At 48.7% G+C, this 14836-nt stretch overlaps 1 protein-coding gene across 1 annotated transcript; it reads left to right on the forward strand.

Moving 5' to 3' along the window:
• The first annotated feature begins 13713 nt into the window (after positions 1–13713).
• On the forward strand, positions 13714–14635 carry LOC134547628 (putative insulin-like growth factor 2 antisense gene protein). The gene is made up of 2 exons (XM_063391773.1): positions 13714–14178; positions 14579–14635. The coding sequence occupies exons 1-2, from the start codon at positions 13714–13716 to the stop codon at positions 14633–14635; spliced, it is 522 nt and encodes a 173-aa protein (XP_063247843.1).
• The last annotated feature ends 201 nt before the right edge of the window (positions 14636–14836 follow it).

Consider the following 14836-nt stretch of genomic DNA (forward strand, 5'->3'; position numbering starts at 1 on the left):
TTTTAATGCTGGTTCTTCAACACTGAAAGGTCAGACTACTGCCTGCCAATGGCTGCCAGTTTACAGGACTGATCTGAGACCTGCAGTAGTGCTCCACTGATTTGATGGCATGTTGATGGCTCTTAAAATGCTAGAAAATGGATGCAAACACTGTTCCATATATATATATATTTATGCTTCCGAGATGGTTAAATTCAAGCATGGCATATCAGCTTCCCCAAGGAATCTCTAGAAAACCAGGAGACCCCTAAACACCATGCTCATGTGGCTTTTCAAAGCACAGCTGGTGTATTCTTGCTCTTGTTGCCCAAGTCTCTCCCTGTTTAGCTCCTGAAGGCTGGGAGATGTGCTGCCAGGCACTCAGCCTGGGACAGCAGCATGGGAGTGCAATACAGCCCTGCTTCAGGATCATGCCAAGTTCTAGAGTCACTGCCTGGGGAAAGGATGATCTTCTGTAGTTATTCTCTTCCCCTCCACAAAAACGCTGGGAGATGCTTTAGCTCCTTCTGTGCTTTTATCCCTCACACCAAGAAAATGAACCACTAATGAGAACCACTTGACTTGAGAGTTCTCATTGCTCTTTGATACCAAGGTCCCTAAAACTACTCCACTAGCTCAGAGACATAGAAAGTGCTGGTTGTATAGCTTCTGCTCCTGAGGTCCAGAGGCTTTGGACTTCACAGCCATTGCAGATTTCTGCTTTCCTTCTGGTCCAACCACAGAGGCTGTTGATCACTTCTGTCTGGAGGTGCTCCTGGGACTCTCTGGAACAGTTTTGCATACCAGAAGTCTTTGCCAACTCCTAAATTCATCAAGTTTTTCTTCCACAACCTGGAGCTACAGAGTATCTCTCCAGAGCATCTCTCATTTCTAATCTTTCTCTCCTAAGCAGAGGTTCCTAAAATTCCTTAAATTAAGATGTCAGTTCAGAAATTGCAACAATCAAATTACCTTCTCCATGTTTGTAGTACTGGTGGTTCCTCAAGTAGGTGAATGCTGAGGCCACTTGTTCTGAGCTGAAAAATTTTGTGATGTGATGGGATGATTTGGACACTACAGTGCCAAAACAGGAACCCTGCATGAAGTCAGACGTTTGCAGTGAGTAAGAACATGAGAACTGGGTGTGTTGCACAAACCATGGATAGCTCCAGGTCCAAGGAGCTGGGGAAGCTTGGAAGAGCTTGAAGCCCTGCCTAATGGGGATGAGGGAGGCTTTGTGAGCAGCATCAAACACTGTTCTCAAAGAAGGAGCTGCATGAACACACTTCCTGGCACTTGGTCAATGAACAAAGAAATTTCTTTTTCTTCCCAAGAATGTGTTCAGAGTGGGATCTTGGAACCTGATCTTTGAATAACGCTGGTGGGGAAGGCCATGCTGAATTCCTTCTCTGCTTTGCAGGGCCAAGGCTGGGCAGGGTCCCCTCTGTGCGGGGCTGCAGTGCCTGAGGATGATCTTCCAGTTGCTTTTATCGGGAGGCAACACAAAGGTGTGGCAACATTCAGGATAAAAATCCTTTGCTCCTGTCATTCCCAGGAGTTACTGGGAAGAGCATCAGGCCTGACAGGTGCTCTGTCAGGGGCCTGAGACCACTCTTCACAATCTTACCAAAGGTCTTCAGAGAAGGAAGCAGGCTCAAATGACTCCTTCAATGTGCCTGGAAATACTGCACACACTGCAGGAAGGCCTCTCTGGGCAGCAGGTAGACCATTTTGGTTGTGGATACTGGCAAGATGAGAACTTCTAAGATCTTGTGCTGCCCTAGCAAAGCCCTGCTTTCCAAGAGTTCAGAGCATTCTCTTTTCTGGTAGCCTTCCTGCAGCCAAAACATTTGGTACCATTGACAACCAGGGTTTTTACTTAATAAGTAACAACTGTCTTACCTCCCACGGGCCCTGTGAAGATTACTGAGTTAACTGCTTTGGAAATGTACAACAAGTGATTAATAATAATAGGAGTGGCATAAATATTTCACAATAAGCATCCTGTCAGATTCAGTCTTCTCATTCTTTTCCTTGAACAGCACACACTATGAAGTTGCATTCTTCTTGCATTCTTGCATTTGTTTGTTGATTTAATCAATGAAAACATCTGGTCATCTCTTTTCCTGTGACTTGACAGCAAATATTTGAAATGCAGTGTGTGTTAGAGGGGGTGGCTCCTCACATGGAGAGGGTGTTGCTGATCCCTGAGCAGTTGAGCAAGTATATTCTCTGAGAGGCAAACTACTGCAAAAATAATTCTATTTTGCCTATTTTGTGCAGGGAACTGAAATGTGATGGCTAGAAGTATCTTGAGCAGTAAAATACAGTTTCTCATGGAAGCGAAATAGTACCATATTCCCAAAAGTAATCCAAAGGATTTGAATCCAAGTACTATGAGCAGCAAACAACAAATCTTGACTTCTGCCCAGTCACCTGTGTTCTCCAAGGGACTGGGCAGTGCTACAAGTATATTCCTTTCCAGGATCTTTATTTTCACCTGTTGCTCAACTTGAATTGTTCCTAGTGCATGGTGCTATACGAGGGCTGACTTTTATGAGATAATCCTGAGCATCCTGGTAGTAACAATAGCTGCATCTCTGAGGAAGCTGGGATCAGCACTGCATAGCTGTGTCCAGCTGGAGCAGTACCTTGCCTGGCTTCCCTGATGTGAAGCCATATGTGGCTGTGGTGATGCTGGGATGTCATTGTTGTTTGAACAGCAATGCACTCAAAGTCATAAGGAGAGCATTAGGATGACTTTGTGGCCAGATCAGGCAGAGCACTGCTGTCTTCAATTTTACCAGCAGAGAACAGAGCACATTCATGGGTATGTGGTCATTGTTTTCTTTGGAAAAGCCCTTCCCATTCTTGCTCGTCTCCCCATGCCAATGCTACCTGTGCCCTGGCAAGAGGCCCTGTCCCAGAGCAAAGGCCAGCAGGTGACACCCGTTCTCTTGTTGACCTGGCAGGAGAGCAGCAGACCGAGCCCTGCCAGTAGCAGGGGGAGGCAGGGAGTCGGTACTGGTACCAATTAGCAGCCTGGACGGGGTTATTACAGGACAAGCTGTGTTTAACTTAACTGCTAACAGGCTGGCTCTGTCATTTGGAAGAAATCACAGGCAAACAGACTTAATGGGGGCCCAAAGGAGTGGGGGCAGGGAGCACCGTGCCTTCCCCTCCTCTTATGAGCAGTGTATTTTGTAAAATACAAATGTAATTGTCGTTCGAAACACACGAACAGCTGGATGGGGAGGAGGGCAGAAGGTTCACTGATCAGCTCAAATCTACAGAGCAATATTCATCCTGAAGAGCATGGCTTTGCACATCTGTTTCACAGGTTCTTTTTGTCACCAGAGGATAATAGGAAGGCTTTCCTGCACTCCTGCTGGCTCAGAGTGCTCAAACCAGCCAGACCTCCACCCAGGGGAAAGTCTCTGTAGTTCTCCCTCTCCTGCAAGCCTGGCACTGCCATGGGCCGTGCCCAGCACGTCCTGCTCCTCAGGCGACCCCCTGGCCTGCCTCTGAGCCCCCAGTGCAGTGCTGGCAGCTTGAAGCAGCCAAGCCTTACTCCTGCTCTGATCTGAGGCATGGCATGGTCTGCGACTTGCAGTTATCATTCAGAAGCTGCATGAGAAGAAAGCTGCATTTTCTGAGAAGAAAATGGATTGAAAACCCTACATGCAGCTGGAGGCACTGTCTGAAGATTTCACCAGCCGAGATGAATCTCTCCCAAATGACAGAGGGAAAGAGCAGACAGAGCACTATATTTTCCTTAAGCACAGGACTCTGGCTCATTCAAAGCACAGTCCAGTGGCTGCAGAGGTCCATGGAGATTCCTGCAGAGGTTCTGGTGGGGTTCTTGAGTCCACACATCTTTTCTGGATTGGAAACACTGGTCATGTCTGGTTTAATGAGGAATAGAATACCACTGGTATGTGAAATGGATGGTTGGGTGAGGTTCTGGAAAACTGACGTCTGTTAATTCAGTAGGATTGCTCACTGTGTCAGGATTGTCCTGGCTTAGATCAAAGAACTTTTTAAGGATGAAGCACAGCCTCTGCTTTCCTGAATTGTGTTTTGACCTCTGGGAAGCTGCGCATGAGGGAAGAAAGCAAGTTACATAGTGCATTGTGTAACATGCAGACACTACCTATGAGTCCTAAATCACAGCAAAATTTTGCCAGTCCCTCCTGCCCAAACTGGAGCAGCTTTTCAATCCATGGCATCTCATGACAGCATCAGGTGTGGGGGGAAAAAAGTGAGAGGTGGGTAAGCAAGAAAGCCCTTTCCTGATGGGAGGCAGCAGGGGCAACCTGGCACTGGGCAGTCAAACGCTGTAAGCAGCAAACTTTGCCTGCTACATTCTGAACTTGTATCCCTGAGAGATCAGGGCTCCTGGCTTCTCCTGATTTCAACATTTAACAGGAGCAAGGCACCTGCTGCTTCCCACAGAGGGCAAGATGCCACTGATAAACTGCATGCTCTCAGTAACTCAGTATGGGAACCACAGTGCAGTATGTGGCCCTTCAAAGATTACTAACTCCCTCCTTATGCTGCTGGGTTTCTATTTGTAAGCAGATACTTGACATGAGTATTTTTTTTTTCATCATCAGACAGGAATTTCTTGTGGAAGATGCTGCAAGAGAGAAGGGTTAATGTGATGCGTTAATTTAGGAAAGATTAGGAATTTGAAACTGAATAACATTATAGCAATGGAGAGAAAAGGGATTTGGCAGAGTTGGAGGAAGGGCCTGGCAGGGACTGTGGGGAAGGAGCAAGGAGGGTAGAGCTGTGGGGCCAGGCCTAGGCTAGTGGGGAGGCAGCAAGGCAGGTCCAGAGGCAACAGTAAAGCTGTGCAGTTCTTGATGGTACCGGTATTGCAAAACGATGGCTCACAGTGCTACACCAAACACATCTCCAGACAAAGCACTGGCTGTGTTAACAGAGCACACATGGCCTTCTCCTGAGCAGCATCCCTTTGCATGGTGTGGCCTTTAAAAATGTGCCAAACAGATTGAGTACAAGCAGCACGCACATAATAAATGTGACACAACAATAAAAAAAGAGCAACAATACTGCATTCCACAGAATTCACTGAAGATGCCCCAACTCCCCCTTAACCTCTATGCCAGGAACTATTGTTTCTAATGTTAATAATGCCGGGTAATAAACAGTGGCATAACTCCAGGTCCCTGTAGGTCAGGGATAATGGGATCAGACTGAAGCAATGTAATCAGTAGCAGAGCTCAGCTTGGATTGCCAGGCTCTCTCTTTTTGACAGCACATGCCACTGCTGCAAAATAGAAGCCACCAAAGACAGACACATAGCAGGTAGGTGCTTCCTCCTGCAGCCATTCCTCATGTTGCTGGAGTTCAGAGCATCCTGGAAGAAATGAGGTAGCAAAAGACCCTGAGGAGTTTCAGAGGCTTTGGCCCTGCACCAGGAGTAGCACTGCCTCGTAGAGGTTGGGTCAGTGAAGTTCACTTGGCTAAGCAAACGCTGGCAGACCATGCTAAGGTGGAGGGGGAGAGCTTGTCCCTGGCAATCTGTGTGAATAATGGCCATGAGGTAAAGCACATGGAGCCACTGGAAGGGAGGCACTTCTTTTTTCCATCCCTCTGTGATGTGCTGACATCCCACATCCCTCTCAGATACATCTCCCCTGTCCTGATGTGGGAGCCTGGAAGAACTGCTGAATGAAGTGGGATTGGAACGAATACCTCACTCAGCACAGATACCATTTTTTAAACAAGCAAACAATATAACACTCTGATATTGATATGATACACAGTGGCTCTCCGTGCCAACAGCCTGTGCTCCTCACCATGGCAAAACTAGCCCTTGCACCTGGGCTTCCTTGCTTTGTGTGTGCCTCTACACATCCCTCTGGGAGTGGGCTGGGAGGGGGAGGAAGGAGTTAAAAAAGCCAGTGCGGCCCTAACGACCCATCTGCCACCTCATCTCGTGTGACACGAATGGTGCAATGGCAGGGGTTGGGAGGGCAGCGAGCAGCTCCCTTTCTCTCCTGTTAGCTGAACCTCTGATTATCATTTCTGTGCCGCCGAGGAGGTGGCAAACCATTGTGCGTCAGCTGGGAGAGCTGCTGAAAGGGGGCTTCTCCCCGCCTTAAAGGAGAAAGCCCTTCCTAAAACCTCCCCTCACAAAGAAGGAATTGCCCTCCTCCCAAGGAGCCCAGCCAACAGGAAAGGGCCCTCAAAAAGCTCCAGCCTACCCAACCATTGGAGCTCCAGCCCTGAGGGCACTGGGCTGATGTCTTTGACAGGGATGCCCCCCAGCAGGGAGCAGCGAGCCAGGGTCCCCTGCCTTCCCGGAGAGGCTGGTGACCAGCAGGGCAAATTAGCACCAAACTCAGTGTCAGGTTTTGTGTGATAGAGGCACTTGGCCATGAGGAACTGGTCGAAGCTCCTCACCTCATTTCACACAGCCAACAGCAATCAGATGGTAATAACCATGGGTCACTAGAAGGTGACCTCGAGGTGAAAGGCTCCATATCCCATTACTGGCTTACTTAGCTATCAGCCTAGCATGTCTTTCTAGTGCTTTGAATCAGAGAATGGTATTCAAACTCTTTGAGAAAGTTCCTGCTGGATGGTGTTTAGCATTGTGCATTTCCCAGCAGACATGCAGGAATGGTAATTAAAATCCTCCATGACTACCATGTGCTGGGACCTTGCCATTAGCATTGTGTGACTAGGTAGGAATGTATTGATTTCTTCTCTGAGCTGTGCATGCTTACAGCAGACACCAGCTCTGATTTTTGTCCTGCTTTATTATATATGTGTGTGTGTGCTCATCTCATTTTAGCCATTAAACTTCCCATTAGTATCTGCTGGTATTCCATGCATGCAGAGAGGCCCTGAATGGTGAGTAGCATCCCTGCTCTGATCTCTGTCAGATCTAAACAGATTGCATCCCACAGCACCAACAATTTAGTCAGATCATTTATCCCACTCAGGGATCATTTAATTCTTTCTGGCCATTTGTGTCATCTTCATTTTCCATCATAATCTGTTTAGCTGGGGGAGGGGTGGATGAAAATGGCTAAGGGCCCTTGTTTCTGAAGCAATTCCCATCACAGGATACATTTCCCCAAGTCGTGTGATATGCTGGCAGCTCCTTTGCCCTAGTTGCCTGCTCCCTCCTCACTGTGTGTCTGCATCTCTGCCTGACTTACAGTTTTGGCCTGATCAGGAAATTAAGGTTTTCTTCAGTCATCTGCCTTCCTTGCCTGAGTCACACTCTCTCTTCTGGTAAGCACAGCCTCTCCATGGCACTAGCAATAACTCTGGTGCAACCACCATGCTCTACCAGCCATGAATCAGATAGGCTTGTAGGGAGAACCAATTTCTTTTGATACAGTGACATGTTTTGGAAAAAAACTGGGGAAACTTACAGGCACAGAAGCCTCCTTTTCAATTTCAAACAACAAACAGCAAACTCCTGGAAAGGACTGGCTGAGAACAAATGTTTTGAATTTACTTTGGGTTTGGTAATCAACTGGGCAGTTTGAAAAAAAAGGTGGTTACCACCTGTAAAAAGTTGAGGGATGAGAAGTAGTGAGAAATGAGAAATATTGTGTAATAAAATAGCGCATTTACAGAGTTGATGAGCTTTGCCATCCAGAAGTGCTCAGCTTCTTCTTTCAAGGTACTTTATGAATCTCCCTGAGGATCAAATTGAGAAGTCAGTGGCTAAAAGGCAATTCCTGTGGAGAAGGCGAGTTAGGTGCTTATGTACCTGTACCAGTTGCCATCAATAATCTATCTGGGGCTATGCTGCTTGCTCAGCAGCACCCACAGTTCCCAGGAAGATGTCTGTTGCAGTGGGAAAACATACTACACGCTGCTGGCTGGGAAATGGGGTGCACACATAAATGCACATATGTGTGTTCATCTGCATCCGTGCCCTAACCCCAAACTGTAGCTGCTTTCCATACACAAAGAACCTTTCAAGCATCTAATATTCCCCACTTTTCCTGGCTCTTCCACAGCTGCTCCTGGAGACAAATGCTGTGGAGACACTGAGGAGAGGGCAGCAATATTTTTTTTTACTACAGCATGGCAACCTAAGCAAAATGTGGTACTAAGGGTTTCCAAAATCAAGGTACATTGCGATGTAGTACATCATAACTCCCTGGGTGATCTGGCTCCTTTTTGAAGAGTAAGAGTAAGAGTAAGAGTAAGAGTAAGAGTAAGAGTAAGAGTAAGAGTAAGAGTAAGAGTAAGAGTAAGAGTAAGAGTAAGAGTAAGAGTAAGAGTAAGAGTAAGAGTAAGAGTAAGAGTAAGAGTAAGAAAGGGGAGTAGATTTAGGCAAGAGTAAAGAGCAACCCTGGAGGAATTTTTTACATGGCCACTTATGGAGCTCTTAGCCTTTGTCTTTCACCTCTCCTTTTTGTCTGTCAGGGAGTGTGCCTCCATAATAATCCTGAGAGTGAAGTTCTGAGACCCGGTGCCCCATGTGTTAAATATTTCTTTCCTGTGAAGAGGAGCCTCTAAATATGTCTAAAACACTACAGTGTCACAGGGGTTCACCAGGAAAGGATGCAGGCCACTGGTCCCTTCATTTGAAGAGATGTGAATGGGCAGCATGACCCACACAGTTCTTCTGTGCAGGATGTGCTGTCAATCCAGACTCCATTATTCCCTGCTCTGGCTTCCTCAGATGGTTTGAGGGTGTGCAGTGAGAACTGTCAGAGCAGTCTCTTAAGTTTCTGCTTTACTGGGAGTCACCTGAGCTTCTTTAATAAGGGTCTCCTAGCGATTCAAAGCTGAGACATCATGAACTGGCAGAGAAGATTTTGAAGTTGCTGCAGGGTACTGTGTAGGGTACTGTGACAAAGGGAAGCACAGCTTGGTCCCACAATTACAGATTCATGACTCATATAATAATTTAGGTTACAAGGCACTTCTAGAGTCATCTGGTCCAAGTCTTTGCTCAAAGCATGGCAAATCTTTATGTTAGATCCACCTTCAGAGCTAGATCTAGTTGTTCAGGGCTTTGTCCAGTTGAAGATCTCTAGGGCTGGACATTACACAATCTCTGGACAGCATGTTCTAGTGTTTGACCACCCTCATTGTGCAAAAAATATTTCCTAATATGCAATTATATTTTCTCTTGCTACAACTTGTTCTGTTGCTTCTTGTTCTTCTGCTGTACACCTTCAGAAAAGTCTCAATTTTCTAATTATATTTCTAAATTATATTATTTCTAATTAGGTATTTGAAGAGATAATGCCTAGGGAACAGAAAGGCACTTTTGGCCTTTTTCAATGTGAAGAGGAGTCCAGAAGAAGCAGTATCAGTTTCCAACCGTGAAATCCTTTCATGCTGCTCAGAGATGCACCTGCCACTGAGATCAGAACAAGCCAAATGATTATGTTACAAATGAGTAAAAATTATTCTCAGAAAGCAGGTATGATCTGATCTATCCTGGAGGGCTGAGTTACAGAATTAACTCTTGGACAGTCCAATCCCTTTTCCTGGTCTGTGCATAAGAGAAGGCAAGGTAGAGAGGAATGGCAGCTCTGGGGAAGACAGTGATACAGGATGGGAGGAGGTGATAAAGAAAAGGATCAGAAATCAGTGTCTTTTAAACACTGCTCTTCTGAACAGGTATTCCTGTGCTGGATGTGCAGCCTATCCATGCTTTTGGGGGTGCCACCATACACAAGCCGAATGGTTTTTCTCCTGCAGGACACAATGGCCTTTTTTGCCCAGCAATGACTGAATATTTTATGTTACTGTTTACCCAGGGGTTCTGCAGATGCCCAGGGTAGCTCTGAAAAAGCTGAGACAGGGGGCCAAAGTGTCTTGTCATGTCTGGGAGCTTGTTTGAGCAGCATAGGAGGGGACAAAGCTAGAAAGATTATTGTGTGGTAGTGTGTGTCTTTTCATAGAGGTAACTTTTCTTCCAGCCATAAGAGTTTCACAAGGAATCAGAAGTGAAGGAGGCAGCCCAAGGGGGACTGTGATCCTTCCAAGCAGCCCAGGTGATCTGTGTTATGTAGTCAAGGGCTGGCTTTACATTGAGAGGGTCTCACTTCTTGACTGATGTAAATCAGCACAGCCTCTCTGGAGGCTCTGGAACTGTGCTGGTTTTTCCTGACTGAGAAAGGGACCCATGAAATCCAGGCTCAGACTGCATGATGTAGGTTTGTCCTCTGTACATGCAAGAGGTATCCTAGGAGTCCAGGACAATATAGATTACGCTAAGGAATTTCTAGCTGCTGAGTGGAGGAGGCCACCTAAATTAAATACAAGTTCTGTATGTCCTGCCTAAAAATCAGTAGTGCTATAGCTGGGCACTGCCACACTCACTGCCCTGGGAAAGCAGTAGCTACCTGAACTCTGGCTAGGCTAGGGAGCCAAGCAACAGCATTTGATGGGAAGAAAAGGTATCTCATTCCTTGGGAGGCTTCTCTTACGGGATGGTGGCCTGCTAGGAGGAAGAAAAACTATTATGGAAAAATAACAATAGTGTCTGAAAAATCTTGAATTCAGCTAACTTTACACAAAATGAGGGGCTCATACACCCTTGGCTTTACTTTATGGTCAATGAAGAGAGATGAACATCCAGAGAAATACTTAGGTCAACTAAAGTCTGTCTTGCTTTTTGTAGAGGTGTGTGTTTGTCCCTGTGACTACAGGGAGGGCAGAAGGTGCTTACTAGAACTCTGTACCCCAGGCATAGTATTCCAGTAAAATCCCATGGGAGGAGCAGAACTCCCTAATAAAGGTCAGCTGGCATGACAATAACTGAGTTTTGCAGGAAGGCCAGAGGTCCAGCCTCCATGTCAGACTGAAGGAGACCAGACAGTAATGAAAAGATCATGACTAAAAAATTAGCATGAAGTGGATGCTCCTGACAGAGTGTGTTGGAATGTTGGCAAAATCTCAAGGAAAAATTAGAATGGAAAAAAAGTTAGAGAAAAGGACCATGAGAATAAGCAGAAGGCTAGAGTGAGCACTGGTAAACATTTGGACTAGAACAATGGCTGGAACATGGGTGGACTATAGAAGGGTTTAGGCCAAGCTCTGACTTGCAAACAAAATTCATGTTTCGATTTGACCCTGCTGATTGTCATGGGTGCTGCTGAGTTTACAGTTTTCCTCACTGAGGAAGGAACATGTAGGGATGAGAGCAGTGGGGTCAGGGGTACCATTGCACTTCTGGTTTGGCAGATTTTCCTCTCTGTGGACTTTTCTCAGCCTCTGGGGAAGTCCATTGTTGCTACAGGCTCATTTACAGTAGTTTTCCTCCTAATTTTCATTCATGCTCAGAAGGGTGCAAAATTTGCAGTCAGTCAGAGGGACTTTGACAGTGGAATTTGTCAAAGATAATTAAAGCCTGGAATCGCCTACGTGTTTATTTTTATTTTTTCAAAATATGCTGGGATGAGTCCAGATTGTATATCAGGAATAGTTTCTATTGCTTTTCTTCACTTTAATGGCACCAGTTCTTTTTTGCCCTCAGATTCTTCCATTTGCTGCAAAATATACTAGGAGAGAGAATTCCTTTCTTTTCCTTTCCGTGCCATTTGCTCTCTTAGGGTTGCCAGAGCATAAGCCTTATTGATACCAATCTTTCTTCTCCTTAGCCCAGCTACCTTTCAAAAATGTTGCTTTATGATAACACCTTTGCATTAAGTAGGAATGTTCAAAGCCAGTTCTCAGGTGTTGTAAACGCACTCCTGCTTTGGGGCAGTCAGCAGTTTCAGCAGCACATTTCCAAGCAGCTCCTGATGTTCACACTGAGCTCTCTTGCACAGCTGTGGTGCAAAAGCCCACCACAGATGCACTACAGTAGCATGTGGCAAGCCACAGCACTTGACACTAGCAGAGTGGCCCGAGGCTTTACACTGTGACTGCAAACTCACCTCTGGAAAAACGTGGTGGGGCGAAACAGAGACCGGTCAGGGCAGAGAAGTTCAGTAGCGATGGCAGTAGGGTTAACTCAGGGGAGGGGAGACTGTGGAAGAGGTGAAGACTTATGGAGTACTTAAAGGGAGGTAAGAGAACATGTGACAACCTGATATGGCAACTATATAACAAATATTATAAAGGGGGAGGGACCAGAGTGACAAACAGGTCAGGAGATGTGGGAGATCCTTCACTGGTTTCAAGGAGAAGGAATGTCTTGGTCAAAGTGAAAGAGAAGAAAAGACATGAAAAAAAGTGAAAGAAGAAGGAAAAGGAGGATGAAAGAAAGATTTTGTTCAGCATTGCAAAGGCCCGGGGCAGATCCACTGGAAGAGAAGAGGGAGATTGATGAATATAAGCTGTTTTCCACAGTGCAGTCATAGCTATGGTGCATCCAGGGCAGTGTTAAATTGCTGGTACTGCTGTGTAAGTAGTACCACACCATGAATAATGGTATGGCTGTGGCAGCAAGGGGTGCCAGCAGTCCTGGAGACAGGCAAATTAGGTTTGTAAACTGAAGAAATAATTTTGGGAAGAGAACCAGAGCTGCTCAGGGAGGCAGTAACAGCACACAACCTCAGCAGAGATTTTTTTTCTGCTCAGAGTGGATGAAATACAGGTCTTTGTTCCCCTCTTTTGTCTTCCATGGGTGCTGTCCTCTCTAACCAGCAGCTACTTTTTGCCAGTGCAGGACCAGTATCTTTTTGCCAGCACCACCAGTATCCACCTGGGGCACCATTGCCTTCAAGGCTTTCAGGTGGGCCATGAATAACAGCTCTTTCCCTACAGTGACCAGAGCCTTCAGCACTTGTGGAGCAAAGGGGTTGGAATAACTTCTCCCTCCTTAATGAAAATTAAATGCAAGAGCCCTCCATTCCCTCCCTATAAGCAAGGTCCTGGCCTATTAACCGGGAAGAAGGGATGGGGGGCTATAAAGCAGGGGAGAAACATATCTTTGTGTCTGCTTGCAACTTTGTAAGAGGCAATGTTACCATGGTAATGGGTGGTCTTTGCTGAGAAGGGGAGTGAGCTACCGTCTTAGTGTGAGGAGAAGGGGGGAGCGATGCTAAAGGGAGGCAGCCTGAAAATCCCCTGGGAAGGGAGAGAAGGGACTGTAGTGCAGGGCAGGGAGGTGGTGTTCAAAGAACCACCTTTGGCAAAGTGGCTGTGACAGCAAGCCTGACATCTGGCATGGCTGCCCCATAGTGCAAGCTCGCCATTGAGCTGCTACAAGATGGGCACCTTTAGACTGAGCCCACGTATTTCCATTGAAGTCAACACCCCTGTCAAAAGAGAAGGCACCGCAATTAGCCCCTGAGGCCTCTTGCTTGACGGAAAGCCCTCACCTGGATGTGCTCGTTCTGCTCTCCCCGTCCCCACCCCTAAGAGCTCTGGTGTCTCAGCAGTAGAGCTGTTGTCCAGCCCAGGATGAGCACACTGCGGGGCCATCGGAGCCCGGGCAGCCGGCAGTGAAGGCTGCTGCCTGGTCCGGAGCCAGGGAGCTGCTCCAGCCCCGCAGAGCCACCACTGGCAGCCCCGCACGGCATGGGAAAGGTCTCCTCCCCATTTCTCACACCATGCGGATGGGAAAGGAGTTTCCTTGGTCTCCTGTTTTTTGCAAGGGGAGGGGCGGAGTAGCCAGAGCTGTGCGCGCCTGAAACAGGCAGACGATTGTGCGGGAGGTGGGGAGGAGAGGGAACAAAGAGCCGGGGCTGACAGCGCGGCACCACCAGCCATGGCAGAGCAACTCTCAGCCTCCTCCCCACCGCTGCCCTGCAGCCCGGGCGCGCCATGTCCCCTCCATTCCAGGCCGCCGCTCGCCCCAGCGCCTCTGCCCTCGGCAGCAGCGCGGCCCCGCAGGCTGGACAGACACGGGCAGGGTCACACAGGGCGCCGGGGCCCGCAGCGCTGACCCAGGCCCAGGCGGAGGGCGCGGAGCCCTCCCCGAGGGGCAGCGCCGAGGCCGGCGCCGGCCGCGGCCCGGCTGCAGGCCGGGGCGGGGGCCGTGCCCGGGCCGCACGGAGCCGCTGCAGCCGGCAGGTGGCAGGGCAGCCCCGCGCCTCGCCCGGCCCGGCCCGGCCCGCGGCGGCGCTTCCCGGGCGGGGAAAAGCCTTTGTGTTCCGCAGCCCGGCGGAGCGCAGCGCCTGCCCCCGGCAGCCCGAGCGGCGGCGGAGAGGGGGCTCCCGCTCCCGGGGGACGCCGCTTTCCCACGGGGGAGCGGGCTGCGGCTGCTGCTCGGCCCTATCCGCAGCTGCCGTAGGGTGTGATGGGCGTTTTTATTATTATTATTAATGGCAGCTCGTTCGCGCTGAGGTTATATTACAGCCCCATTGTGCGAGGCTCCGCACAAGGCGGTCAGAGACAGTCTGTACCCGGGAACAGGCAGTCAGAACAGAGAAAGGCGGCAGAGAGGGCGGGCAGGAGGAAACGCCACGCAGGGAGGGGAAGCATTTTTTACCCTGGTTCATCCAACAAGCCAGGGGCAGAAAATGGGGTTTGTAGGCTGCCACGGGCCCTCTCATCCTTTGGACCTCACAGTCCTCTTGTGCAAGTGGAATAAATAACCTGTGGCTGGCTGGTTTTTGGTGGTTCAGCATTTGTAAGCGCTGACCGTTTACCCCTTGGTTAAAGCTAAACCTGCCTTCCCCTTCCCTAGCTCTTGAACGGAGCCACGGGCAGCTGGGAGCCCATGTCAGCGTGCCGGGTGCTGTGAGGGTAATTATTAACCCCGGGGGCTGCTGGCCGGCCCCGCTCCCTGCTCTGCTGGCATCGGGGCACCGCTGCCCACCGGCCTGCCGGGGCTCGCCCTGCCGGGGCCGGGCTCTGCTCGGGCCAGGGCAGGCAGCCCCGCAGGCGGCGGCTCAGCAGCTTCCCTGCCAGGGGGAGAGGAGGATCACTCCGAGCAGCTGAACTT

This window comes from Prinia subflava, chromosome 2 (assembly GCF_021018805.1).
Source record: "Prinia subflava isolate CZ2003 ecotype Zambia chromosome 2, Cam_Psub_1.2, whole genome shotgun sequence".
Lineage (NCBI taxonomy): Eukaryota > Metazoa > Chordata > Aves > Passeriformes > Cisticolidae > Prinia > Prinia subflava.

Excerpts from the sequence above, each read along its gene's own strand:
- LOC134547628 (XM_063391773.1), top strand. The coding sequence starts at position 13,714 with ATGTCCCCTCCATTCCAGGCCGCCGCTCGCCCCAGCGCCTCTGCCCTC. Across the intron at positions 14,179-14,578 it reads CGGCCCTATCCGCAGCTGCC|CTCTTGAACGGAGCCACGGG; the intron begins GTAGGGTGTGAT and ends CCCCTTCCCTAG.